The 27,011-nt window shown below is 57.6% G+C and overlaps 1 protein-coding gene across 1 annotated transcript; it reads left to right on the forward strand.

Annotated features, from left to right (window-relative positions):
* Positions 1-26,798, forward strand: CAPN15 (calpain 15). The gene is made up of 13 exons (XM_079788404.1): positions 1-297; positions 10,332-10,612; positions 18,970-20,416; positions 21,444-21,652; positions 21,732-21,915; positions 21,992-22,215; positions 23,026-23,151; positions 23,233-23,385; positions 23,819-23,980; positions 24,149-24,381; positions 24,458-24,624; positions 24,703-24,881; positions 24,948-26,798. Exons 2-13 carry the CDS (start codon positions 10,431-10,433, stop codon positions 25,123-25,125), a joined length of 3,444 nt encoding a protein of 1,147 aa, XP_079644530.1. The 5' UTR covers positions 1-297; positions 10,332-10,430; the 3' UTR covers positions 25,126-26,798.
* The last annotated feature ends 213 nt before the right edge of the window (positions 26,799-27,011 follow it).

Raw genomic sequence — 27,011 nt, forward strand, 5'->3', positions numbered from 1 at the left:
GCCCTGTGGGAACAGTAGTCCCGGCGCGCGATTCACAGCGCCGCGTGCGCCCCGGGCGCGCCGTAGCCGCGGGGCCCGGGCCGGGCGCTACGCTACGGAGGCGGCGTAGGATAGGCTCCGGACGCGGGCCGTGTCCAGCAGGGTCTGGGCGTTTGGCGGCTTCTCCACTCAGCGCGGCAGGCCGGCGGGGCAGGGCGGCCAGTGGCAGAAGTTGTAAGTCAGTCGGCAGGGGCGAGCGGGCCGGGGGCCCTTTCCCCCAGGCCGCACGGACGGAGGAGGCGCCGCCGGGTTGCAGAGGTGAGTCCAGCCAGCCGGGCCAGGGGCGCGGCCTGGACCCTCGCCGGAGCCCCAGGCTGGTGGGCAGCGCTTCTCAGCGCCAGGGCTGCCGGCCTCGGAGCGAAGGTCAACCTGCTGCTTCGCTGGCGCCTCCTGGGCATTAGACAGAGCCCAGGCAGGGATGGGTTCATTGCTTAGAGGGGGGAGACGAGGGCCTGGTCATCTTAGTCACTGGGAAACCAGCCCCAGGATGCTGCGGACACAGACGGCGGCCTCAGCCCCTGCCTGCCCTTGAGTGCCCTTATCTTCCAGGCAACGTCCTGGTTCGGCTGCAGTAGGGGATGTGTCCCAAAGTGTCCGCAGCCCTCCCCAGTGAAGGACTCTGGACACTGCCTGGGGGTGGCCCCCTGGAATGGGGGGCCCGTGCGCAGGCGCGTCCTGTGTGCCCACTGACCACCCCACGCTTCCTCTTCTCTATTCCCCTCTGGGCTGGCCCTGGAGCTACACGAGGAAGTTACAAAGCATAATCCCTGAGAATGTTTGCCGGGCGGATCCGGTTCTTCCTGTTGGCCACAAAGGGACCCTTCTGGTCCTGAGGAGTGAACCCTTGTTGTGTGGTCGCGTAGCCCTGACTGGATGGCTTTCAGGGACCAGACTGCAGGCAACAGGAACTCCATGAAACCAGGCCAGGGAGCTTGGGGTCCTGCAACTTGGGGAAAAGGGCTCAGCTTGGTGCTGAATTGGGTCTGAGCTCCTCCCAAGAACTCCTCCTTTGGGGATCCCTGGAATCCTCCCTTTGCCCAGATCTGGATTGCTGTGTCAGTTAGGTGTGGAGAGTGATTATCTCCAGCCCCCAGACGCTGGGCAGGCGGTGGGGTAATTCCATCCTTCCTCTCGAAGTGACTTTCTCAAATGTGAAGAGAGAGAGATAGTGTTTCCTGGTCCAAGTCGCAGGAGAGCCTCAGGGACGGGGGAGCCTGGATCTCAGCTCCGTGGCCTGGCTGGTGGTGTTGCAGGAAGAGAGTATTGCAGGAAGCCAGTGCAGCCTGGCCTTGGGGATGGGCACATCTTACTTCCTCCCAGGTTGGTCTGCTCCCAGGACGAGCACTCCTCTTCTCCTCCTTCCCTTCTGCATCTGAACATTTCTGGAGCTGCTTTTCCTAAACAGACAGACCCATGACCTCATGACCTTCTGAGAAACAGATTTAAGCTCTGCTGGGCCCAAGACTTAGTGGCTCCATCTGATCTTGTGTCTGCTTTGAGCCCCCCAGACCTTAGCTCTGAGAGCAGGAAGTGACTAGACCCCCTAATCCTGCATCCGCATAGAACCCTCCCTATCCCAGTCATGCTGGAAGCTCTGAGTTTATGAGTTTCTCTGCCCTTCACCAGGGAGGCCAGACTTGGCTGGCTTGCCAGTGGTAACATTTACTGAAGCTCCTTTGCACTCCTCTGCACCAAGCTCTCCAGGCCCCTGTCTCATAGGCAGCACTCTAGTAAGCCCCATTTTACTGAGGAGCGGCCTTAAAAATGCCCCCAAACCAAGATGTCATTCATGAGTCCCAGCTGATCAGTGAAGAGCCTGACAGGACCAACTACCCACAATCATGGCCTTTTGGGAGAGAGCAGCCTCTGGTTTGGCCCTCTGCGTGCTGCTCACTTCCCCAGGCACAGAAGGGTGCTGGCAAGGCAGGTGGCATGATTAAATGGAAATGGTTTGGGTTGGCGGGGTGGGTTTTCTGGGTTTGATGGTTTCTTCATCTGACATTAAAAGTTCACACCCAGATCCTGAGCAAGGACACCCCATGCCCCCAGGACTCTGAGGGGGCTCTTGGCACAGCCAGCTTCTCTTCACTCCTGTGTTGCCTGGACTGCCCGGCACGTCCTCACTACGTTTCTCTGGTTCCATCTGTGCCCGTTATTCAGCATCAGCACTCATGGGACTGTCTCCCAGCAGTAATATAATCTCATTTCTCTCTGAATCTCTTCTGCCAAACCTCTCAGAACAGACATAGCTTCTCTCTCTTCCCCGCTTCCCACTCTGCTGGGCTCTGACATCGCACCTGGCTGCCCAGCATTGTCCCACTCACTAGATGGTCAGTGGTCACCCTGGCTCTGAAATCCAAAGGGAACTCCTAGGGCGTCTGGAATGGCACCCCGAGGCTTCTTTGGAGATGAGGAGTAGACTCACTGGCCTCTACCCTCTTTGAATGAACTACAAGGAGGCTGTAGATTGAGGCTGGGCTGCCTCCACTTCTCAGGCTTGGGGACCTGCCCAGCCTCACCTCATCATGTCACTGTGGGTCATGGCAGCAGTACTGTATGAAAAACAATTTCCTTGTTTATGATGCACAACTGAGGTGGTGGTGTACGGCTCCGAAGACACAAGAGGACACACAGTGATCCTGTTCACCTCCTTGGAGGGGTCTGAGTGGGGACTCTGCAGATGGCTGCATTGGTGACACCAGGACAAGGCCTGTTGCCAGGGTGCAGAGAGCCGGGGGCTGCGGGAGGACAGAGGTGTCCTAGCCCAGCACAGAGGCCCCAGGATGGGCTGTGTGAGGCCTCCTGATGCCAAAGGAGGGGCTACTCTAGAAGTCAATGATATACTGTCCTCTGCAAGGACTTGTCCAGGAGCAGCACCGGTGGGTTCCCAGGAAACAGTAGAGTGTGCACTTGCATTGCTCTCCGACTTCCTGTCCTGCAGACACTTTCACCCTCTGGCGCTGCTCCGGGCCCTGCTCTTCGGCTTTTCCGAAGTCCGGGATTGCTCACAGGGCTGCATCCACCTCCCTGGTGGCTGGGCAGGGGGATGTGCCTGGACGGTGCTCAAGATATCAGGAGGAAAGCAGGTCAGGAGCTGCTACTTGGAATTGGCACGTGTGTCTGCGTGCAGAGGAAGGCAGTCATTGCGGCTTCCTGCTCCTCCTGGGTCATCACAGCCCAACCTGAAGCAGGACATTTCTCCTCGGGCCCGTCCCTCCTCACAGCCACACTTCTCAGAAAAGCTGTCCTTTGGCATTAAGATCACGTGGGCAGATAAGTCTCTAGGACCTTCGGCCCCTGCCTGATGCTGCGCTCCTGCCACATCGCAGGAAAGGCAGCAAGTCCTGGAGCCCTTGCCGTTCGGAGGAGGTGGCTGCAGAGAGCGCCCCATCTGCCTTCCTTTGGGGTGAGCTGAGGGCTCGAGTGCTCCATGCCCACCATGAAACGGTTTGGGCTGGTGGGTGCTCTTGCCACCACTTGGCAAACAAATGTTAGAAGTGCCAAAAACAAGAGTGCTTGTCTGGTACCTTCTCTTTTCCCATTAAAAATAGTATTCAACTTGGACCAGTATTGAATGTGTGGACTAGAAATTAAAATCCTGAGCGTGTCCGGTTTCTCTGATAGAACCGTATGAAAAGCAGTTTCCTTTTTTATGATGCCCAACTGAGGCGATGTGCGGCTCCAGAGACACAAGAGGACACACAGGGACCCTGTTCACCTCCGAGGAGGCAGCCCCACGATCCCGTGAGGTTGTCCTCCAGCCTCCTCACTTGTGCCTTGGACTTGGAGGGGCCTGTCTCCTCCCGCTCCAGAAGGCAGGTGCCTCAGAAAGTAGAGCGGATCTGACCTGTCAGCAGGGTCAGCAGGTAGTGTCTCAGCGGTGCTCAGAGTGGGCCGAGGAAACGAGGTGGGGCACATGGCGAGGAGCCCTGACTTCTGTCCTAGAGCCGGTGGCCTGGACCTTCAGGGACTAAGAACTTGACGGAGGGGAAGAGGGACCGCCTTTTAGCATGTTTGGGCAGCACTTCCCAGTCTGATGGGCAGGTGTTTGGGGCAGGTGTGTTTCTTCCCAAGTTTGCTCCCAAGAAGTGGTAGTTACACTTTGGGAGCCCACAGCTTTTGTTCCTGGACCTCTCAGAGGTCGGCAGTGTTGCGACATTTGCTGTTGGTGATGGCAGGCCCTGCGGGTAGGGAGTGGCCGTCCTTGGTGTTTGTCTGGGGGCAAAGGTGAGAGTGGGGGAGGCTGCAGCAAGGCAGTCCTCTGGGCCCCTGCACCACACCAGGAAGGACAGGAGGGGGACAGGCTGGAGCCACCCAGCCTGCAGCAGTGGTTGGAGGTTAAAGACGCCTGGTGGTGCCGGGGCCTGGATCCTGGTGAATCTCAGTGGATGCCTGGCTGCTTGTCCAGAGCCCTGTCCCACGTGGACACCTTCTCCTGGTAGCTAAGGGAGGCCCTGTTCCCTTGGGCCCTGGGATCTTGAACAGCCCCAGCTGCCACATTGGTTGGCCCAGAGATAGTCAGGGCCTTGGACTAGGCAGTGAGGAGCTGGCTGAGCCATGTCAATCCCCTGAGACCTCTGGTCTCTTCTGGGTAAGGGACTGATGTAGCTTCAAAAGGGACGTAGTCCTGCCCTGGCCCGTGTGGCTCAGTTGGTTGAGTGTCATCCCATGCACTGAAAGGTCACTGGTTTGATTCGGGTTTGGTCCCTGGTTGGGATGCATATAGGAGGCAAACTATCAATGTTTCTCTCTCACATCGATGTTTTTCTCTCTTCCTCTCTCTTTTTTTTAAAATATATTTTATTGATTTTTCACAGAGAGGAAGAGAGAGGGATAGAGAGTTAGAAACATCGATGATAGAGAAACATCGATCAGCTGCCTCTTGTACAACCCCCACTGGGGATGTGCCCGCAACCAAGGCACATGCCCTTGACCGGAATCGAACCCGGGACCCTTTAGTCCGCAGGCCGACGCTCTATCCACTGAGCCAAACCGGTTTCGGCTCTCTTCCTCTCTCTTGAAAATCAATAAAAATTTCGGGGCGGGGTTAGTCCCCGGGCCACTTCCCATATGGGACTATTCTCAGGGCAACTGAGGGCAATTCCGTGTTCAGGCCCTTGTGTGTGGAGGTGGGGCAGTCCTCCATGTGGCCTGGCCTGGGGGTGAAGACATGGCCCAGCACAAAAGCCACGGGTGGCCACCAAGCCTGGACTACATGGCTGGTCACCATTGCCTTCAATGGACTCTGGCTTGAGCCGCGAAGCCTGGGAGCTGGATCTGTTCCAAGGCCAGAGTCCAGAATCTTCCAGGAGAAGAGGCATGTCCTCTGGGTGGATGTGCTGTTGGCAAGCTCACTGTGCCACTGACCCGGGCATGGGAGAGCTCAGGCATCTCCCAGTGGGGGGTGAGTCTCCTCCCAGGTGCTGTGGGTTAGCTGGGCTATGGGACCAGTGGTGGAATGGTGGGGCTGGAGTGCAGTGTGGGGGCCCCCTCTCTGCAGAGCCCCTCTGCCTAGCCCCCTGCCCTGACAAAGCCTGGTTCTCATGGCCTTGCGGGCGCTGTGCAGCTGAGGTTTGGGGCTGTGGTCCTGTCATTCAGGGGCACACCGCAAGTCAGACCTGTTTGGCTGGGCTCTGTCTGTCTGTCTGTCGTCCCTTTGGTATTCCCCCGATGGGACAGCCATGTCCCAGGGGGCCCATCCCCTGACTGCCCTACTGTCCTCCATCTCTAGGGGAGCTTCGATGTGGTGAGCTGCTAACCCACTTGAGGAAGCAGGTGGCAGCAGGAGAATGCTGTCCTGCCGGTCCCGGGAGCCAGGAGGTCAAAGTCTGGGCCCTCCCTGGGGTGGGGCCCTCTCCGGGGTGGGATCCCAGCCTGCTTTCTGGTAGGGACCGAGAGGCCTCCCTCACTCAGGCAAGAGCTTCACGTCCTCGGTTTCCGCCCTGGTAGCAGCGTCCTCAGGCCGCAGGGACCTACCTACGAGCTCTGGCTTCACGTCTGGTGGGTGTAATTCGGGGTACGGTGGGTGGTGGCCATGGGTATCCCGGGCACAAGCAGCAATGCTCCAGAAAAGCTTGGTGTCCCCTGAGTGGGCCACTCTCCCTCTGTCCCTTTCCTGGGCCCCCGTCCCGGGGCTGATTTCAGGTGGCCCGTCAGGTTGCTGCAGTTGGAAAAGGACCATTATTGCAGGATGGGGCAGTGGGGCTTGATAAGCTTTAACAGGACTGGGGGGCACAGACTCAGGGAGCCCCAGGAGTGGGAGCTGGAACAGCAGGGCGTAAACCCCAATCCCTCTCCATTGGGATCTGGGTGTGGCCGGTAGCTTCCATACTGGCCCCCATGGCTGCAGGCTTCTGGTGTCTGCGCACCCCCATCCCTGGGCCAGGTAAACTCACTTGGTGAGAGCAAGTCACCTGCCACCCCCCGGGAAGTGCCCCTTTCCTGCCCCACATGCTGAGGTCTCAGCACACACCCTCAGAGGCCCACAGAGCTGTGGGGAGCAGGTGAGGTGGGTGTCGTTACTGGGATCCCACCTGCCGTGGTTAAGACAGGCGCGCCCCGTGCAGGGTCATCCTCATCTTGGTGGACGGGCCCCAGCTGTCCTCAGAGTACCAGGCTAGGCACACGCCTCACACAGGGTTGGCGGACAGTCCAGTCAGCTCCTGTGGATTAACAAACACCCCGTGCTCTGGGGGCGGCAGCAGCCCCACCTTCATGCTTCCAAGGCCAGATGTAGGCCTCTGCCCCATTTAAATCTAGGGCAGCCGTTCCTGAGTGAGGGCAGGAGGACGGGGTGGGGCGGGGCTCTGGGAGAGCTGCTCCTCCTGAGGTGCCATGTCTCGGAGTCCTGCCCCTTTGCACAATCCAGGAGGCTGGTGCTGCCATCATCTGTGCTCTCTGGCTTCTGCCTGGAGACGTGTTACATACATCATGCTCTTAAGACACAGCAGCCAAAAAGTGAGCACCCTGCCGCCAGAGTTCCTGAGTGCTGCCATATCCAGTGCCTAAAACAGGGCCTGGGAAATAGCAGGGCCCTGGTGGGCATTTGCTGAGTGAATGAAACGGTACATGAAGGAATAAAGCAGTGGTCGGCAAACTGTGGCTCGCCAGCCACATGCGGCTCTTTGGCCCCTTGAGTGTGGCTCTTCCACAAAATACCACGTGCGGGCGCACACGTACAGTGCGATTGAAACTTCGTGGCCCATGCACAGAAGTCGGTTTTCGGCTCTCAAAAGAAATTTTAATCGTTGTACTATTGATATTTGGCTCTGTTGACTAGTGAGTTTGCCGACCACTGGACTAAAGGAATGGACCTAGTGCAGGGCTGGCAGACGGTCGCGCCACACGCTCACCTGGGGTGAGAGGAGGAGCAGGTTCTGCAGGAGAAGGCTGCACGAGTCTTGTCACCGGGAGCAGGGTCTTTTCTGCTCTGGGGTTCTGTACCAAAGGATGGTACCTGGGCAAAGTATTTGTAAAAGCTCCCATCCCCGGTTATTCTGATGAGGAATCAGCAGCCGTGGACAGACCCACCCTGCCCTGGCAGAGTCCCACGTCTCCGCCATGCAGGTGGGACCCTCAGGTTAGCAGAGTCCACACTGTGGCCACGTGCCTTGCCCAACCAGGGTGATCCTTTGTTGGACTCACTCCGGGGAGCTCTTCCCCACTCCCTTTGGGTCAAGACAGGGTGTGGGTGTCATCCCCAGAGAGGCCCTTCTGGAACCCGCTGCTCTCTGGGGGGCTCTGCAGGCCGCCTCTGTCCTCAAGCCCCCAGTGAAGGGCTGTGCTGCCCCTGGCCCCCATGGGGTCTGCGGGTCAGAGTTTCCTAACGGCGTGTCAGGGACCTGGCCCTGCTTAGGTGCCTCTTGCTGTCCTCGGGTGCAGGGTTGGGGGGCCAGCACACACCCCAGCTGTCTGTGACAGGCCTGAGCTCTCACTGCCCTGCTGCCAAGGGCCCTGCTGAGGAGCAGGTGGGTCCTCGTGGGAGCTTGCACTTTGGGCAGCACATCCAGCCCACACAGGCCCTTGTGGCTCCTTCCTCCACACCGGTCCCTGGGCGGCCCAGGGCCTCATCCTCACCCTGCCTTGGGGCTGGCTTTCCCTTTGGCTCTGCCTGCATCAGATGCACATGGTGGTGTCACCTGGGGCTTGGGCCAGGTGTTGGCTCTGACCTGGCTGCAAATGGCACTGTCGACCCTATCCCCCACCCATGGTTTTGGCGTTCTTAGGCCAGGCTTCCCCACGCTGCCTAGTCCTCTGTTCTCCCAGTGGAAATAGGCAAAGCTCTTTGTCAGGGACAGGCCAGCCCTGGACCCAGTCAGGAGCAGTTCTGCTCTGTGAACCTCTGCTGGGCATGGCTCTAATTCAGGCTTCACCTCTCTGCTGTTCACCTGTTCAGGTGAGCTGCGAAAGGGGGGTGTCAGAAACACCTGGGCCCTCTTTCCTCCAGGGGCTCCTGTGTGGAGTGGTGTTTAAAATTTGGAGGGCCGTTCTTATTCTGATGTCTGACTTGTAACCATGAGAGAGGCAGGTGATTTGAGTGACCCAGGTTGATGTGGAACTGACCCCTGGTGGTGTGCTCTGTGCCTGCTTAAATGCTCTCCAGTACAGAAGCTACCGGCATGCGTGGCTCGTCCCTGCGGAGATGAGCACGGACCACAGTAGAGTGAGTCCAAAGACCTTGACCCAAGATGGTGTCACGGGACTCCCGCACGGCTTCACCGGCCTCATACTGACGCGGTAACATTTGTGTTGTGTTGGATTACGTGAGGTACGTTATCGAGATTCCCAGAACCTGCCTGTGGTAACTCTCTTACGCGGCTGTTGGTGAATTGGACACAACCTCTGTGGCTTGCATGGTGCTCCTACTGGACAGTGCTCCTGGAGGCCGGAGCCAGCAGACACCCGTTCTGGGGCCAGGTAGGGATGGTGTCAGCTTGGTGGACCGCCGCGGGGTCTCTGCCACACTGCTCGGCTGTATTGTGTTTTGTGCTGAAAGCCTGAGTGACAGGTGACTTGTGGGGCCACCAGGCCGGTCAGGGCTGGTGCTGCTCTGTCCCACCCATGTCCCCTGGAGAAAGGCCTCCGGGCGAACGTTACTGCTGCAGGGGTCCTCGGCCTGTCTGACCAAAGCTCTTACGGGGCAGGGGTCACGCGCTTCTACCGTCCCCTGGTGCTTGGCCTCTGCTGGTTTCCAGAACTGTGTGTGCTGCTGCTCACTCTCGTGCAGGGAGTCCTGCACAGCCCCACCCACAAGCCCTAGGCCTGCACCGCAAGGATCATTCCCAGGTTCACTCCAGCCCCTGGCCCCCGTTACCATGGGGCTTACTTGGGAGCTGGGAGAAGGGTGTCAGTGGTAACAGTGGACCTGGGGATGGGGCTATGCTGGTGGTCACCTGCACAGCTGGAAAGCCAAGCAGATGCCCACCTTGGCCCAGAGCCTGGCCGAGTGGGTGAGGGGAGGCTGGGTGGCATCTTCCCTAACCTGACTGTGACTGGCCTCGTTTGAAATGAGATGTGCCACCTCCGTCTCATGGTGGACGCTCTTGGACTGTGTTTCATTCCTCCTCTGGGCCCGTGGAGGTAGGGCCTCCCCTGCAGTGTAGATGGGCTCCCACCGGAGACTGGTCAGCCTCCCAGGGCCTCTCGAGTCGCTCATCTCCTCTTGGGCCCCTGACGTTCCTCTGGGGCAGGGCGGCTCCTTCAGGAGGGCGGTGGGTAGACAGTGTTGGGCAGGTCTTGGCCTGGCTTTGCAGGGCTGCACCAGCTCCACTGTGCTCACTTCCCTTGTTTTCCCTCTTCCTTTGGTTAAATATCCCCTTGATTATTTCCTCCACAAGAAAGCAAAATTGTGTCCTTTCTCTTCTCACTGAAGAAACTCTCTTTGAAGACCAGTAGCTGGTGGCACCATCATCCCTTCCCTTTGGGCAGCTGATGGGCTGATATGGGTTTTCAAGAGCAGAGAAGGGGTGCTGGTTATGGGGCAGGTGGGGCAGGGGCTGAGCACCTGCAGCCCTGCTCCTGGCCCCAGTGTGCCTCGTGTTGGGGGTACCGCGCTGTCGATGCCTGTCCCTCAGCCCTGTGGGGACCTCTGGAGTGGGTGCTGCAGGGTGCCTGCTGCTGGGTCAGGCGCAGGCCCTCAGTTCCTGCTCCGTGGCTGTCCCCTTCCTGCCTCAAGGCCACTTGCACTGGGGGACCCTCCCAGAGTTCCTGGGGGCTTTGTTCCTGTGAGTCATGCTGTTTCTTCTCTTTCTCTTTATTCTCTCTGTTTATTTTTGTTGTGTGACTTTGACCAGCCCGGCCACCCTGTCTCCTGTGTGGGTGCTCACCTCCCTCCATGCTCTGGCCGCATGTGACCAGGCCCAGCTCTCAGTGCGGCTGCCGTCACGGGGGCCATGGGGAACTCCGCTTCCTCGCTGGCCACCGAGACCGAGTCGGACCACAGCTTCCCCGGGGGGCCATCCTTCCCAGGGCCCCCGGCAGCAGCCGGCTGTTGTAGGAGCGGCCCCGGGGGACCTGTCTGGGGCAGTGCCCTGGTTACCCGGCAGCACCAAACCCCACGCCCCCGGGCCCAAAGGTAAGAAAGATGGCGGGCCCCCAGGGGTGGGAGTGCTGCTCTGTTGGCGCCCCTCCTTTGGCAGAGGGGCTTGCAGAGAAGTGGGGACCCTATATCTTAGGGTCCTCTGGTGACTTACTTCCCCTTAATGGCACGAGACCTGCAGGGCTCTGCGGTTGCTCCATGCTTGGCGGAGGAGCTGGCTGGGTCTCCGCCTGGTGCTTGTGATGGGGCAGCTTCTGGAGCTTTTGCCTGGCGGGTGGGGAGCCTGCCAACCCCAGGCCTGGGTGGTGCTGGCACGCGCTGAGAATGCTGGCTTGCTTCCCACCGGATTTGGGGGACACTGCTCAGGAACCCGTCTGTGTGTGTCACCCCTGCTCTGACATGGCTGCCTGCTGGGGGCAGGGTTGTGGTGCCACGGGGCAGACCTTCACATGCCAGCTTCCTCCGGCTGCGGCCAGACTGGCCCAAGTTTCTCAGCTCAGGCTACCTGTTGGATCACCCCTCAGAGGTGCTGGAGTGACTAGTGTGAGGGCAGGTCAGGCTCCAATGTCCCACCCTGGCATTGACACCCCTTCACCCTGTCCCGAGGCCTTGCTGGATGAGGGGTGCCCGGTGCTCAGCATACACTCAGGTTCCGCAGACCTTGGAGCAGAGGTGGTGGTAGCCCCTGCTCTCTCAGGGTGCCGGCGTGGGTTCAATGGCTAATAGACATCTTCTTCCTATCGCAAAAGTATGTCCTGGGCTTTCCTGCCAGGTGGGCAGCAAACAGGGTCCTAATGGGCCTGCAGGAGGGGGGCCAGACTCCTGCGATGGCATTGGAGCTGAGGCTTGAGTCCCTGGCAGAGGAGGCATCTGGGAGGGGGTGGAGGGGTTAGCAGAGCTGAGTGGGAGAGTCTTGGAGGTCTTGTAAGTTACCTTAGTAGCTTACAAGAATGGGGAGGGAGGGGGAGGGGGCTGCCAGGAGCAGGACGGTGGAGGGACTAGTGAGAGTTGGGAATGAGGTACAGTGAATTATTAGAGAATATCCCCTTGTCACTGTGTTGATGATGTACTAGTGAACATTTCTGTATCCCAGCTTTATTGAGATATAACTTACTACTATCAAATTCACCCCTCACAACAAGTATACAGTTCAGGTTTTTTTAGTCTGTTTATACAGTTGTGCCACCATCACCACAATCCAGTTTTTCAGCATCTTTATGCCCCACAAAGATCCTGCTTGTTTGCAATGCCTCTCTATCCCCAGACAAACACTCTGCTTCCTGTGTGTCTACAGATTTGCCTTTTCTAGAAATTTCACATCAGCAGAATCCTGTGTTCTGTGTCTAGCTTCTTTCACTGAGCATAATGTTTTCAAGGTCTGTCCATGTACAGCGTGTGTTAATGCTTCATTCTTTTTATGACTGCATAGTATTCCATTGTCTGGGTAGCACATCTGTTTATCCATTCCTCAGTTGCTGGAATTTGGGTTGTTTCCCCTTGTTTTTTATGTATTGCACTTCTCTGAACATTTGTATATAAGTTTTTGGGTGATGTACGTTTTCATTTCTCTTGGGTAGATACCTGGGATGGAATTTCTGAAGTTTATTGCAAATTTATATTTAACTTTTTAAAAGTGTATTTTTATTTATTTCAGAGATGGAGAGATGGATGGATGGATGGATGGATGGATGGATGGATGGATGGATAGACAGACAGATATCAGCTGCATGCCCCACACTGGGGATCGAGCCTGAAACCTGGCATGTGCCCTGACCAGGAACCAAACCGTGACCTCCTGGTTCATAGGTCGACGCTCAACCAGTGAGCCATGCTGGCTGTGCTGTATTTAACTTTCTAAGAAACTGCTAGACTGTTTTCCAAAGTAGCTATACCATTTTGCATTCCCACCAGCAATGTAGGGGAGAGCTCTAGTTTCTCCACATCCTGGCTAACACTTACCATCTATGGTTTTGATCCTGGCCCTTCTTGTGGGTGTGAGGTAGTGTCTCGTGGTGGTTTGATTTGCATTTTCCTGATGGTTGGTGATGTTGAGCATCATTTCAAATGTCCATCTATCCACACACGTCTTTTTATTTTCACTTATTTCCTTAGGATAGTTGGTAGGAGTAGAATTATTGGATCCCAGTGAAAGAGTCTGGACCCCGGGTGAGCAGCAGCCGAGCTGTGGACCCAGTGGCATTTGCCAGGCAGCTTCCTGAGGCCTTGCGAGCACTGTGTGTGTGTGTGTGTGTGTGTGTGTGTGTGTGTGTGTGTGTGTGTGTTAGACTTTGGATCTTGACTCACACCCTTAAACCAACTGCCTGGTGACTTGGTGTTGCCCTTTCTCATTCTAAGAAACTGCCTCCACATCAGCATGCAGCCTTCTTGGCCAGGAGAACTCCATAGCAGTGCTGAAGCAAAGAGAGCCAGGCGTGGCCACATCTAGAACTCACTGCCATTCTGGGGGCAGGAACTTTGATGCCCCAGGAGCTATTCATCTTAATAAAATATTGGGCCCTGGCCAGTTTGGCTCAGTAAATAGAGCCTCGGCCTGCGGACTGAAGAGTCCCAGGTTCAATGCCGGTCAAGGGCACATGCCCGGGGTTGCAGGTTTGATCCCTAGGAGGGGGCGTGCAGCAGGCAGCCAATCAATGACTCTCTCTCATCATTGATGTTTCTATCTCTCACTCCCTCTCCCTTCCTCTCTGAAATCAATAACAAAGATAAATAAACAAACAAATAAACAAATGTTTGGTGTGAGCATTGGCTGTGTACAAGCTCTGGGCCTTCCCTTGAGACACAGAGATGAGGAAGATGATCCAAGGCCGGCTGAAGGTGACCTGTAGATGAGGCCCCAGCACATTTTGGAACTAGCAGGGTGTCCGGGGTTGTGCTGCCACAACTAGACATGACATTCGGACTTCCTGGCATGGTCTGCCAGGAGCCCAGCCTCAGGTCCAGTGGCTTGGCCTTGTGTGTGGACACTACTTATTGCTCTCAGCTTTCCAGGGAAGCAAAAAGGTCATCTCCCAGGATGGGGCCGCTCCACATCCCTGCCAACATGCATGTCCTGGGCACTGGGTGGACTTCACAGGGAGCCCCAAGAGCAATTCTACAACCTCCCTTTTGAATTAGAAGTGAGTGTTGGTGACTCGGATAATGAGGGTAGAGAAGGTTGTTGTTGAATTTTTCTGGACAGTTGTCTCAATAATCCATTTTACTTGGTCTTTCTGTTGTAAGGGGTAACTCGGGCAGCCAGTTTCCTCCCCCAGAAGTGATTGCTTCTGTGTCTTGGAGCACAAGTGACTCAGCCTCTGAGTGAGTGTCATAGAACTTGGGAACATTTTATGTTGAGGGTTTGGTTTGACTCCAGGTTCCCAACCTTCTCTTATTTCTAGGCTTTGCTTGGCGGTCTGGCCTCACCTTCGGACACTCCAGGGATTTCACGTCTCTGGGCCTCGCTGAGTGTCTCCTGGGCCCCAGACGTGTGAGGGTGGCCGTTGAGGGTGGCCTAGAACAGCTGCTCCCCTGCTCAGGGTTCCTCTACTCACTCATCACTCACTGACCCTGAGCCACTTCTCACCACCGATGGCACCAAGATATGTGTGAGCTGTAAGGTGTGGGTTGCTGGGTCGGTGAGGGAGTACTGTGCCAGTCCTGCAGCTGTGCCACCACCATCCCCAGAGCCTCCTTCTAGCCAGAAGGCTGCCCAGCTCACTGTTTCCCCAGGGCTGAATTTGATTTCTAGGCACTGTTTTCATTGAAACCTTTCTGAACTCCAGACAAAATCTTCCTGATTCTTGTCCACTGGACAGCTGTGGAACCTGCCCTGTCCCCAGGTGCTGTCCAGGACCTGCAGACACCTTGCCTTGTGTGCAGCCAGCCCAGGCCAGGGACTGGCCAGCTGGTGGGTTACACACTGAACAGGACTTGGGATCCTGGCCCTCCCAGTATTTGCAAGGCTGTCCTTGCTCAGTGTGTCTGGGACCTGCAGGCGCCTGGAGCCCAAGGCAGGTGCGTCCCGGGAGGGTCCTGAGGCTTTTCTCTGGAGACCTCCCAGGCCAGGTGGGGTGCACAAGATGGGTGACCATCCCCTGAGCCTGGGGTTGGGGTGGAGGCTGCCTAGGCCCCAACCTGTGTGTGCATGTGGTGGGGGTGGGAACACTGTATGCCACATCTTGTCTATGGGCCCTTCTCTAATGAGGTACAGTGGGACGAGGGTTCAGAGTGGTGTCCAGGCAGATTTCTTAGGTTTCTCATAGCACCGAAGCCAGGGCTAAAGCTGAGCTGGCCCTTGGCCAGGCCCACTATGCTGGTGCTGGGTGCCCACTCGCTCACCCCGAGGCCTAGTCACACAGGAAGGCGGCTTCACAGAGTTTGCTTTGGGTCTTGGGAAACAGTCGTGTTGCCCAGGGTGGATTTTTCTATTTGTTATTGAAGAGGCAAGTTTTCTTTCTTCCTAAACCAAAAGAGCTTGGTGTGAGTCTAGCATTAGAAGCACAAGCTTCATGCCTTGTTGAGGAGAACAATTGATTTTTTTGCCAGCAGAGCAGCAGTGTAGGAGAGTGTGTGCTGTGGTGTATGGACACCCCTTGAGGCCAGATTAGCCCTTGAGAGGCAGGTTAAGGGGTCAGCCTCACCCTCCCCTCAGACCTATTACCCATCTTGGGTGGGAGGAACCATTCAGGAGCATCCCACCTGCCCTGCTGTGGGCCTGAGCGCCTTTCTTCTGCACCCGGGAGAAGCCGAGGCCCAGCCTTGGGGGAGGTGGGCAGGCCAGATGCCCAAGAACCCACCCAGCAAAGGGAGCTGCATTCCAAGGCTCCAAGCAGTTTTCAGGGCAGGCTGTGCAAGGAGACCCTAAGAGGGTGGGAGGTGGGTGCCCTGCCCTGCTCTGCACCACCAGCAGGGTCCTGGGAGCCAAGTGCAGGTCTCCCGACTCCCACCTCCCTGTCCTTCAGGCCTGGCAACTTTTGGAGTCCCGTGTCCTCTGGCCACACCTGGCCTGTGGTGCAAGGCTCCCTTGGGGGCCCTGCTCCAGGACCAGGGCCTGAGGGTCTGCCATACCCCTGAGGGGAAACCCGTCCTGGTGTGTCTGACAGCAGCTTCCCTACCCCCTGATGCACAGCCCGAGGCCTCCTGGGATAGAAGCTCCAGGTGGGGTGGAGCCCACCCTGAGTGTTGTCAGCTCTATAGCCACACCCAGGTGCCTTCCCCCCAGCCAGTCTCCATCCATCTCAGAAGGGCAGTGTCCTGCTACACACAGGATCTCTCAGGTCTAGCTGAGGCTAGCAATTTGGCACAGGCTGCTCAGGACACTGGTCTCCCTGCCCCTTTCCCCACCTCCTTTGCTCTTGGATATCCCCACAAACACTCGCTCTCCCTAGGCTCGGCAACCTGTCCCCCACCACCACTCTGTGGGCCTACCATGGCCCCCACCACCTGGGACACGGGCTACGAGAGGAAGAGGGTTTGCATGTTGCTTCAAGACACTGAGCTGCCTCATTGAACCTCTGCCAGGCACAACTGGGCCAGCAGTGGTCCAAGTGGGCAGATGAGTGGAGAGTCCTCAGCCCCTACAGAGCTCAGGGGCTGCTGAAGTGCAGATGGATCACTACCCATGGCTGGAGATGGTCAGTCCAAGGGCCTTGGCATAGGGACAGAGACTCAGTGGGTGCTGCGAACACTGCTAGGTTTCATTTTGTGGTCAGATACTTGTATCCCTCAGCACGTGTCAGAATTGGCTCCTACCCAGGAAACTCCAGAAGCAGAGAGCCATCTGGGAGCCAGCTTGGAGATGACCATGCACACCCTTGCCCTCTCCTCATGTACTCAAGCTTTTTTTATGCGATGAAATTCACGTGATAAAACGGTTTCAAAGTGAACAATTCAGTGGTACTTGGTAAATTCACAATGCGCAGCCATCACTTCTACCTAGTTCCAAAACATTTGCATCACCCCAGAAGAAAACTTTGTGCCCAGCGTGCAATTGCTGTCCAGCCCCTGGAGCCACCAGTCTTCTTTCTGCCTCCATGGATTTACCTGTCCTGGACGTTTCCTATAAATGGAATCATACAACATGTAGTCTTTTGTGTCTGGCACCTTTCACTTAGCATATTTTCAAGATTCATCCATGTTATAGCATGCATCAGAATTTCATTCTTTATTCATTGGTGGACATTTGGGTTGTTTCCATCGTTGGCTATTTTGAATAGAGAATGTGTGTGTGTGTGTGTGTGTGTGTGTGTGTGTGTGTGTGTGTGTGTATTTGTAGAATACTACTTTTCACTTCTGTCGGGTAGAGACCTATGGGTGCAATTGCTGGGTCATATGGTAGGTCAACTTAGCTTTTTGAAGAACTGCCAGACTGTTTTCCAAAGCCGCTGTGCTATTATTTTGCATTCCCATCAGCACTGCAGGGGAGGGCTCTAGCTTCTCCACAGTTTCAGCAGCACTTATCTGCAGGTTTGATTGTGGCCATCCTCGTGGGTGTGAAGTGGTGTCTCAGGGCGAGTTTGGATTTGCATTTCCCCGATAACCAGTGGTGAGCATCTTTTCATGTGCTTATTGGCCATTTGTGGATCTTCTTTGTAGAAATGTCGATTCATGTCCTTTGTGAATTTTTAAAACAGGTTTTTTTTGTTGTTTAGTTTTAAGGGTTCTTTACATATTCTGGACACAAGACCCTTATCAGATAATACAGTTTGAAAATATTTCCTTCCATTTTGCAAGTTGTCTTTTCACTTTTTTATTTTTAAGTCCAATTTTTTTCTTTATTTGCCCATGCTTTTGTGTCATATCAACTAATCCATTGCTAAATCCAAGGTCATGAAATTTTACCTATGTTTTCTTCTAAGAGTTCTGCAGTTTTTGTTCCTACATTTAGGTCATTTTTCAATTGATTTTTTAATACAATGTGAGGTAAGAGCCCAACTTCATTCTTTAGTGTTTATATCTAATTGTCTAGCACCATTTGTTAAAAAGACTATCTTTTCCCCATTGAATGGTCTTGGAACCCTTGTTAAAAAATCACTCAACCATATATGTGAGGGTTTATTTCTGGACTCTCCATTCTGTTCCATTGGTCATAAAAACCATATAGTATAGACATGTAGTCTGTCCTTACACCAGTACCACACTGTCGACTTCCTACCTCTTTTTCAAGATTGTTTTGGCCGCTTGGGGGCTCTTGTAATATGGTGTGAATTTTAGAAGCAGCTTTTTCCATGGCTAAAAAAAAAAAAAGCCGTAGGGATTTTGATAGGGATTGCATTGAATCTGTAGATCGCTTTGAGTAGTATTGTCATCATAATTATATTGTCTTTTAATTCATGAACATAGGATGTTTTTCTATTTATTTAGGTCTTTAATTTCAGCAATTTTTGTAGCTCTGAATACAAGTCTTTCACCTCCTTAGTTAAATTTATTCCTAGGTGTTTTATTATTTTAGGTGCTATTTTAAATGGTATTGTTTTCTTTTTATAATTCTCACCCAAGGACATGGTTTTTCATTGATTATGAGAGAGAAAAAGGGAGAGGGAGAGAAAAAAGAAACATCAATGTGAGAAGGAAGCATCGATTGGTTGCCTCACGCACGTGCCCTGACCAGGGATTGAACTCGAAACATGGTATGTGTCCTGACCGGGAATTGAACCTATGATCCTCCGGTACATGGGACGATGCTCTAACCACTGAGTTACACTGGCCAGGGCAGTATTGTTTTCTTAACTTTCTTTTCAGATTGGTCACTGCTGGCACAGACATATGGCTGATTTTTGTGTGTTGATCTTGTGCCTTACAACTTTGCTTAATTCATTTATTAGCTCTAGTCGTTGTTTTCTTATTTTGTAGATTTTTGGGATTTTGTGTAGAGTTATATCATCTGCAAATGGAGATAGTTTTGCTTCTTCCTTTACAATTAGATGCCTTTTATCTCTTTTTCTTGCCTAATTCCTCTGGCTAGACCTCCAGTGCAGTGTTGCCTAGCATGCTGAGTTCCTGATCTGGAGGAGAGCATGCATTCCTTCACCTCAGGGCATGATGCTCACTGTGGGTGCTTTGTTGATGCCCTTTATCCTGTGGAGAAAGTACACTCCTATTCCTTCCTGTGACTGAACAACCAGAGCCCCGTGGTTACTAAGATGGTGTGGCTCAGCCCCATTCCTCTATGCCCACAGGTCCACCCCTCCAGAAAGGATTTGAGGACAGAGCTATGGGGTTCTTCAGAGGCTTTGGGGGGCCTCTTACTCCTCAGAGTCCTCGAGCCCCTCACAGGCCTGATGTCTGTCACAACCCAGAAAGGCACAGATCCTGCTGGCTTGACCCCCCTCGTCCCAGGTGGAGACTTGGGCCCCATCCTGTGGGCCTCTACTGACTGGGGCCTTCCCTTGCAGCCACACGCACTCGCCCGGGTCCATGGCCACGGTTGGAGAGTGGTCCTGCGCGCGCTGCACCTTCCTGAACCCGGCCGGCCAGCGCCAGTGCTCCATTTGTGAGGCCCCCCGGCACAAGCCTGATCTCGACCAGATCCTGCGGCTCAGCGTTGAGGAGCAGAAATGGCCTTGCGCCCGATGCACATTCCGGAACTTCCTGGGCAAGGAGGCCTGCGAGGTGTGTGGCTTTGCCCCAGAGCCCGTGCCTGGCACCTCCCTGTTGCCAGTCATCAACGGGGTCCTATCCAAGCCGCCCACCATCCTGGTGGAGCCCAAGGGCAGCTGCAAGGAGGAGACGGGTCCAGTGCAGACAGAAGAACTAGTGACCATGGAGCCAGTTGCGGGTCGGCCCGAGGAGGAGGAGGGGGCAGCAGAACTTGGGAGCGGCTGGGCCTGCCCTCGCTGCACGCTGCACAACACACCCGTCGCCAGCTCCTGCTCTGCCTGTGGGGGCCCCCGGAAACTCTCGCTGCCCAGGATTCCTCCTGAGGCTCTAGTGGTCCCTGAGGTTGTGGCCCCCGCCGGCTTCCACATCACACCTGCCCCACCCCAGCCGGGGGAAGGTGCTGAGGCCGACCCTCCCTCTGCTGCTGACCAGGAGCCACCCCGGATGCCACCATTCAGCCCCTTCTTGCCCACTTTGCAGAACAACCCCGTGCCTCGCAGCCGCCGTGAGGTACCCCCCCAGCTGCAGCCACCGGTGCCTGAGGCCGCCCAGCCCTCACCCCCTGCTGGCTTCAAGGGGCCCCCCCAGAGCCCAGGGTGGACTTCAACTGGGGCCTCCCGCTTGGCAGAGCGGCTGTCAGGCAAGCGGCTGAGCGCTCTGGAGGAGGAGGAGGCCGAGGGCGGCTCTGTGCTGCGCCGCTGCAGCTCCTGCTCGGCACCCGGCCCCTCGAGCCTGTGTGAAGCCTGTGGCGCCGCTCCAGGCAGCGACGTCATTGACCTGGCCGGTGATACCGTGCGCTACACGCCAGCCAGCCCCTCCAGCCCCGACTTCACCACATGGTCGTGCGCCAAGTGCACACTCAAGAACCCCACGGTGGCCCCTAGGTGCACTGCGTGTGGCTGCTCCAAGCTACATGGCTTCCAGGAGCACAGCGAGCCCCCTGTTCGCTGCCCTGACTGCAGCGCCGACAAGCCCAGCCTCTGCACTGCCCACAAAGCCAGCCGCCTCTTTCCTGAGGCACCCGAGCGCCCAGGCCAGTGGGCCTGCCCCGCCTGCACACTGCTCAATGGGCCACGGGCTAAGCACTGCGCCGCCTGCCACACGCCCCAGCTCCTGGAGGCCCAGCGTCGGGGTGCGGTGCCCCTGAGGCGCAGGGAGAGTATGCTTGTGGAGAAGCGGCGGCAGACAGATGAGGGTGAGGCCAAGGCCCTCTGGGAGAACATCGTGGCCTTCTGCCGGGAGGTGAGTCCCCTCAGAACAGTGGTCCACCCACCAGGGCTGAGGCTCCCCTTTCCATGGGCCTCTCTCTGCATTGTCCAGCCACGGAGAGGGAGGGACCAGCGGCAAGAGAGGCAGCGTTCTCTTCCCCGAGCTCTGAGCATTAGCCTGGCACCTACTCACCCCTCACCTGAGTGTGACTGGCCCCCACTATCCACATCTTGTCCCTTTTTTCTCTCTGCCCACAAGAGTCCATGGCCTCCTAGTCTCTGTGTTTCCTTCAGCTGTGGAGACATGGCCAAAACTCGGGGTTCTCTTGCCCTTGAAGCTGTGGGAGGCCTGAGCCCAGGGTAATGTCAACTGGGGTGGCTGCTGCCCCCTGTCACTGCCAGTCGCCCACCCTGACAGCCCATCTGGTCTTTTTTTTTTTTTTTTTATTGATTTCAGAGTGGAAGGGTGTGGGAGAGAGACAGAAACATCAATGATGAGAGAGAATCATTGATTGGCTGCCTTCTGCATGCCCCCCACTGGGGATCAAGCACACAACAGGGGCATAGGCCCTTGGCTGGAATCGAACCCGGGACCCTTCAGTCCGTAGGCTGATGCTCTATCCACTGAGCCAAACCAGGGAGGGCCCATCTGGTCTTGTGTCCTGCCTTCCCCATCCCGGTTGGGTCCTCCCACCTCTCTTCCCGGGGCCTTTATGTGGTGGGCCATGGACTATCTGGGGATGCTGCCCCAGTTCCCTGTGCCCCATGCCCTCCACCTCTGCAGCCTCCAGGCTGGTGGCTTCACCATTTCCTTGAGGCATACATACCTCCCATTGGCCTGTCACCAGACTTCAGTGACAAGGTTGGCTACAGTCCTCCATGCCTGCACAGCTGAGCTCACCACACGGGTCAGGGTAGCTACACACACACCTACCCCCTTTCCTCTGGGACTCAGGTAGCATTTTCAGGGTGCTGTCCTGGCCTGCCAGGTGGAGCGAGGTGCATCTCGGGCCTGGGGTGGCCCAACTCAGCCTGAGCATGTGTGGCTATGGTCTCTGCAGAACAGCGTGAACTTCGTGGATGACAGCTTTCCACCCGGGCCCGAGTCTGTGGGCTTCCCTGCAGGCGACAGTGTCCAGCAGCGCGTGAGACAGTGGCTGCGGCCCCACGAGATCAACTGCTCCGTGTTCAGGGACCACAGCACCTCCTGGTCCGTGTTCCACACTCTCCGACCCTCAGACATCCTACAGGGGCTGCTGGGCAACTGCTGGTGAGTTTGGGGTATCTGCTCAGGCCGGGTGGTGGGACAATCTGGTCGTGCTTTCCAGTGAGGCCCCCGCTCTGCGCAGGTTCCTGAGTGCTCTGGCTGTGCTGGCTGAGCGGCCTGACCTGGTTGAGCGGGTGATGGTCACACGCAGCCTGTGCACGGAGGGCGCCTACCAGGTGCGGCTCTGCAAGGATGGCACGTGGACGACGGTGCTGGTGGATGACATGCTGCCCTGCGACGAGGCCGGCTTCCTCCTCTTCTCGCAGGTGGTAGGGAGGATGGGCGTGGGGTGGGCGAGGGGAGGGTCTCGGTGGGCCTCGTGACTTCGGCCCCTCCCTGCAGGCCCAGCGGAAGCAGCTGTGGGTGGCCCTCATTGAGAAGGCGCTGGCCAAGCTGCACGGCTCCTACTTTGCCCTCCAGGCAGGGCGCGCCATCGAAGGCCTGGCCACCCTCACCGGGGCCCCCTGTGAGAGCCTGGCGCTGCAGGTCAGCTCCACTAACCCCCGAGAGGAACCCGTTGACACTGACCTCATCTGGGCCAAAATGCTGAGTTCTAAGGAGGCTGGGTAAGAGGGGCGGGTGCTGCGGCGGTCAGCAGCTTTGGGAGGAGAGGAAAGAGGAGGCAAGGGGACAGCCAGGCCGGGGCCTGGAGCGGTGGGCTACTCAGGGGCAAGTACCCTCTGACCAACAGCCTGTGTTTCACAAGATGTTTCCAGTGTGGGCTGACCACAGTTAGTTAGAAGGCCTGGCCTGCAGCCCTGGCATCTCCCACTGCTGGCTCATGGGTCCCACCTGCCAGTCCAGGGCAGTAGGCAGCATACTGCTGATCAGCCCGTACCTAGAAGGCCTCAGTCTGACCTGGGCCATGCTGACCATCAGCACCTGCTTGGACTCCTGTGGAGCTAGCCCACGGAGGCACCTGGTGGGAGTGGGCTGCCTTCTGAGACCCGCAAGCATTGGCCAGCGTGGCTGTAAGGAGGGCACAAAATCCTAAGCCCGAGAGAGAGGGCTTGTTGGTGCTGAGACCTCCTGCTCTCAGTTGATACTGGGCATTACCACCGCCCCATCCCCTCAGGAAGTGTGGCCCTGAGCTGATGGGACCCAGGCCTCCCGACTCCCAGCCCAAACGCTGTGAGCTCTTGGGCCACTGTGTAGGGAGCAGGCCAACACTTCCTGGGCCCTGTGTGTCTTTCCTGTGTTCCTGGGATCTGCACTTCCCCACAGGCAGGCAGGACCCCCACCCTCAGGGTAACAGAGGTCCCCTGGTGAGTGAGCCCTCCTCAGTGAATGAGGCTCCTGGTTGCTAAGGGGCCCCATCATTAAGAACCCCTGGTCAGCAAGCCTGCCCGGTCAGCTAGGCCACTCTGCCTACACAGGTTCCTCATGGGCGCCTCTTGTGGGGGAGGCAACATGAAGGTGGACGATGCTGCGTACGAGAGCCTGGGCTTGCGCCCCCGCCACGCCTACTCCATCCTGGATGTCCGTGATGTCCAGGGCTCCAGGTAGGGGCTGGGCCGGCCATGGGTAGCCAGGGCATGTGGATGTGTGGTGGAAGCCGTGGCCCTCAGCCCCATGGTCCGCAGGCTCCTGCGCCTCCGGAACCCGTGGGGCCGCTTCTCCTGGAATGGCAGCTGGTCGGACGAGTGGCCACACTGGCCGGGGCATCTGCGTGGTGAGCTCATGCCGCACGGCAGCAGTGAAGGAGTCTTTTGGATGGAGTACAGCGACTTCATCAGGTACCTGACTCGGCAGCAGTGGGCGCCCGACGTCTACCTCATGGCCACCCTGTGCTCTAGCCACCCTCACTTTGGCCCACCTGACCCGTCTCCCTCACTCCCTTGCCCTGACCCCAGTATGAACTACCTGGGGAGCCTGGCCTGTCCCTCTGCAGACCTGAGGCGGAGGTGGGGGTGATGAGAGAGACTGTGGGAGTTGGGTTCTGCCCTAAGGACTCTTTCCTCTCTGGGTCATCCTTGGGCATGGGACCTCCTAGTGGTGTTCATGGGCAACAGCCAGGACCAGGGTTTTAGGACATGGGTCCCAAGAAGTGGCCAGGGCCCAGTGGGGCAGAGATTGGGGAGGGAAAGAGGCTTAGGGAGGTGCCTGGACTCCCGATGGGGACGGCTCCTGTGTCAGGAGCTGCTCAGTGGGCTGTCTCTCCCTGCCCAGGTACTTCGACTCCGTGGACATCTGCAAAGTGCACTCGGACTGGCAGGAGGTGCGGGTGCAGGGCTGCTTCCCCAGCTCGGCCAGTGGGCCCGTCGGGGTGACAGCGCTCACCGTACTGGAGCGTGCGTCCCTGGAGTTTGCCCTCTTCCAGGAGGGTAGCAGGTGAGGGGGGCTGTGGTCTGTGGGGGAGAGGGTGGGTGGGACTAGAGCACTGGTTGGGGTGGGCACGCGGATCTGGGGATTTGTGGAAACGGGACAGGGTGGTGCCGTGGGGCAGTAGAGCCACAGACAGCAGGTGCTGCCCACGACCCCTCCTGGGTCTGGCTGTAGGCGCGCGGACTCTGCTGACAGCCACCTCCTGGACCTGTGCGTCCTGGTTTTCCGAGCCTCCTTCGGCAGCGGTGGCCGCCTGAGCCTGGGCCGCCTGCTGGCCCACAGCAAGCGAGCTGTCAAGAAGTTTGTCAACTGTGACGTGATGCTGGAGCCCGGCGAGTATGCCGTGGTGTGCTGTGCCTTTAACCACTGGAGCCCCACCACGCCGGGCCCACTGGCCACCACACAAGGTAACGTTGCCCCCGAGCCCGATCCCCAACCCTCCCCACTGCAGCCCCCAGGCCCCCTCACTCACAACCTCCACAGCCTCCAGCCCCTCAGCAGGGGTCCCGCGCTGCTCCCTGGAGCCACCCGGCCATGTGCTGGCTGTGTACAGCTCAAGGCTGGTCATGGTGGAGCCCGTGGAGGCCCAGCCAACCACGCTGGCAGACGCCATCATCCTGCTCACGGAGAGCCGAGGGGAACGGCATGAGGTGAGGTTGGCGGGGGGGAAAGGGGAGGGGCAGGGAGGAGGAGGCCTCACCCCACCCACACCTGCCCTGTCCCTGCAGGGACGTGAGGGCATGACCTGCTACTACCTGACGCATGGCTGGGCGGGGCTCATCGTGGTGGTGGAGAACCGGCACCCCAAGTCCTACCTGCATGTGCAGTGTGACTGCTCTGATAGCTTCAACGTGGTGTCTACGCGCGGCAGCCTGCGCACCCAGGACAGTGTGCCACCCCTGCACAGGTGGGCACCGCCCCAGTCCCTCTCCCTCCCTGGCCTCCACTGGCCCTCACCGGCCCCCTCCCCCAGGCAGGTCCTCGTGATCCTGTCCCAGCTCGAGGGCAACGCCGGCTTCTCCATCACCCACCGCCTGGCACACCGCAAGGCAGCCCAGGCCTTCCTCAGCGACTGGACAGCCTCCAGGGGCACCCACAGCCCCCCACTCACTCCCGAGGTTGCTGGCCTGCACATGCCCCGGCCATTGTGACTGCCCTGCCCTCGCCTGCCTGCCTCCCCACATGCACTTTAGGAGGGAGACCCCAACAGAAGATGCTTGAACCAGAATCTCAGGACCCCACCCAGGGAGCTGCAAGCCGCAGAGCAAAACTTCCCTGGGCCTTCCTCCCTGCCCCTCCCTCCTGTCCTGGGCCCCCCAGCCGCCAAGCAGAATACCTCCAACCCGCTTCTAGCGAGGGGACTGCGCCAGCTCCTCTGACCAGCCTGCCTCGAGGTCGGGCTCAGATCGCCAGGGCTGAGGTGAGGCTGCCCTCCTGTGGGCCGGGGCCCCCTGCCTGTGTGAGGTAGCCAAGAGCTCCATTTACAAAACCAAATCTGGGCAGGTCAGAGGCTGGGACCCCAGGGTGAGCAGGGACCATCTCATCCCCCCTTGTGGGGATCAGAGCCTGGGACCCCAGGATGAGCAGGGACCACCCCCTTGTGGAGTAAGAGGTTGGGACCCTGAAATGAGCAGGGACCACCCCCTTGTGGGAGTCAAAGGCCAGGACTCCAGGGTGAGCAGGGACCACCCCCTTGTGGGGGGGTCAGAGGCCAGTACCCCAGTGTGAACAGGGACCACCCCCTTGTGGGAGTCAAAGGCCAGGACTCCAGGGTGAGCAGGGACCACCCCCTTGTGGGGGGGGGTCAGAGGCCAGTACCCCAGTGTGAACAGGGACCACCCCCTTGTGGGGGTCAGAGGCCAGTACCCCAGTGTGAGCAGGGACCACCCCTCTTGTGGGGCATGAGCCTCCTATCCCCAGCTTGCTTCAAGAGCCCATCTTCCCACCCCTTCGACCCCCACAAGACAAGCAGGGGTCCCTGGAATCCCAGCAGTGTATCCCAGGAGGCAGGTGCCTGGCGACCATGGGCTCAGGACCAGGGATGGGGAGGGTCCTAGCTGCCTGCCCCCTCTGGCGACACTATGCAATTCCTGGACCACTAGTCAGGATCGAAGCCATGCCCCGGGGGCTGTGGGTCAGGAGCTGCCATTTGGTGAGGTGGTTTGTCCTCAGCACCACTGACCTCTGCCAGGAAGACCAGGGTCCAAACAGAAATCCTTGGCCAGCCCTGTCTAGGCACACACAGGGAGGGTGTGGCTCTTCCCAGCGCCTCCCCTGCCTCAAGCCCGGGTTGCTGGGCTGCCTCCCAGCCGTCCGCCCCCCTGGCTGCTCAAAGTCCTGCACCTGCCTGTGGACATGAGGCCAGCTTCCAGGGGCCCGCCTGGCCGCTCTGCCCTCCCGCCCCCAGGCAGTGGACGGCTCTGCCCACCGCCCCTCACTTCCCTGGGGCTTGCGGGGGGTTTACAACTGGAGAAACACCAGGAAGCACTACACTCCCCTTTGGGCCTCCTTTATATTTTCTCCTTTTACTCTTGAGCTGTGAATATTTTTAACCCTGTACATACAGCCAGCTCTTCTGACACAGAGACTATTTTATCAGCCATCCCCAGCCCTGTAGGATGATTCTCCATGGTGTTTCCAGACTCAGGCTCTGATGGACCAAATGAAATGTTTTGTTTTATAATGCTGTCTCCTCATCTGTCTACACCCCTCCCCTCGCCTGTATGTGCAGAAGCCGTGATGTTGGGGTGGCTTGCTGGTACCAGAGTTCATCCTCACAGGGAGCCGTTAGGGCCACCCTGCTCACCAGCTGCCTTTGACCCAGAAAGGAGCAAGTGTCCAAGCAGAGGGTGGGCCAGACCATGTGGTGGTCGGCAGGCTGGTCCCCACGCGGCCTCAGCCGCATGCAGACAGGATAGTACCGAGGTGCGGCTTTTCCCAGCGACGTCTTTCTGGGGGTGCCTGTCTGAATTCATCAGTCATCAGGCAGGAGCAGGTGGAGCATGGGGGCCGCTGAGGAAGAAAAGTTTCAATTCTC

This window comes from Cnephaeus nilssonii (genome assembly GCF_951640355.1).
Source record: "Cnephaeus nilssonii genome assembly, chromosome: 2".
Classification (NCBI taxonomy): Eukaryota; Metazoa; Chordata; class Mammalia; order Chiroptera; family Vespertilionidae; genus Cnephaeus; species Cnephaeus nilssonii.

What these genes read in the sequence shown, in the direction of transcription:
- CAPN15 (XM_079788404.1), top strand. Translation starts at nt 10,431, where the DNA reads ATGGGGAACTCCGCTTCCTCGCTGGCCACCGAGACCGAGTCGGACCAC. An exon ending in CGTGATGTCCAGGGCTCCAG is followed by an intron (nt 23,152 to 23,232) that starts GTAGGGGCTGGG and finishes CATGGTCCGCAG; the next exon opens with GCTCCTGCGCCTCCGGAACC. An exon ending in GCCGAGGGGAACGGCATGAG is followed by an intron (nt 24,625 to 24,702) that starts GTGAGGTTGGCG and finishes CTGTCCCTGCAG; the next exon opens with GGACGTGAGGGCATGACCTG.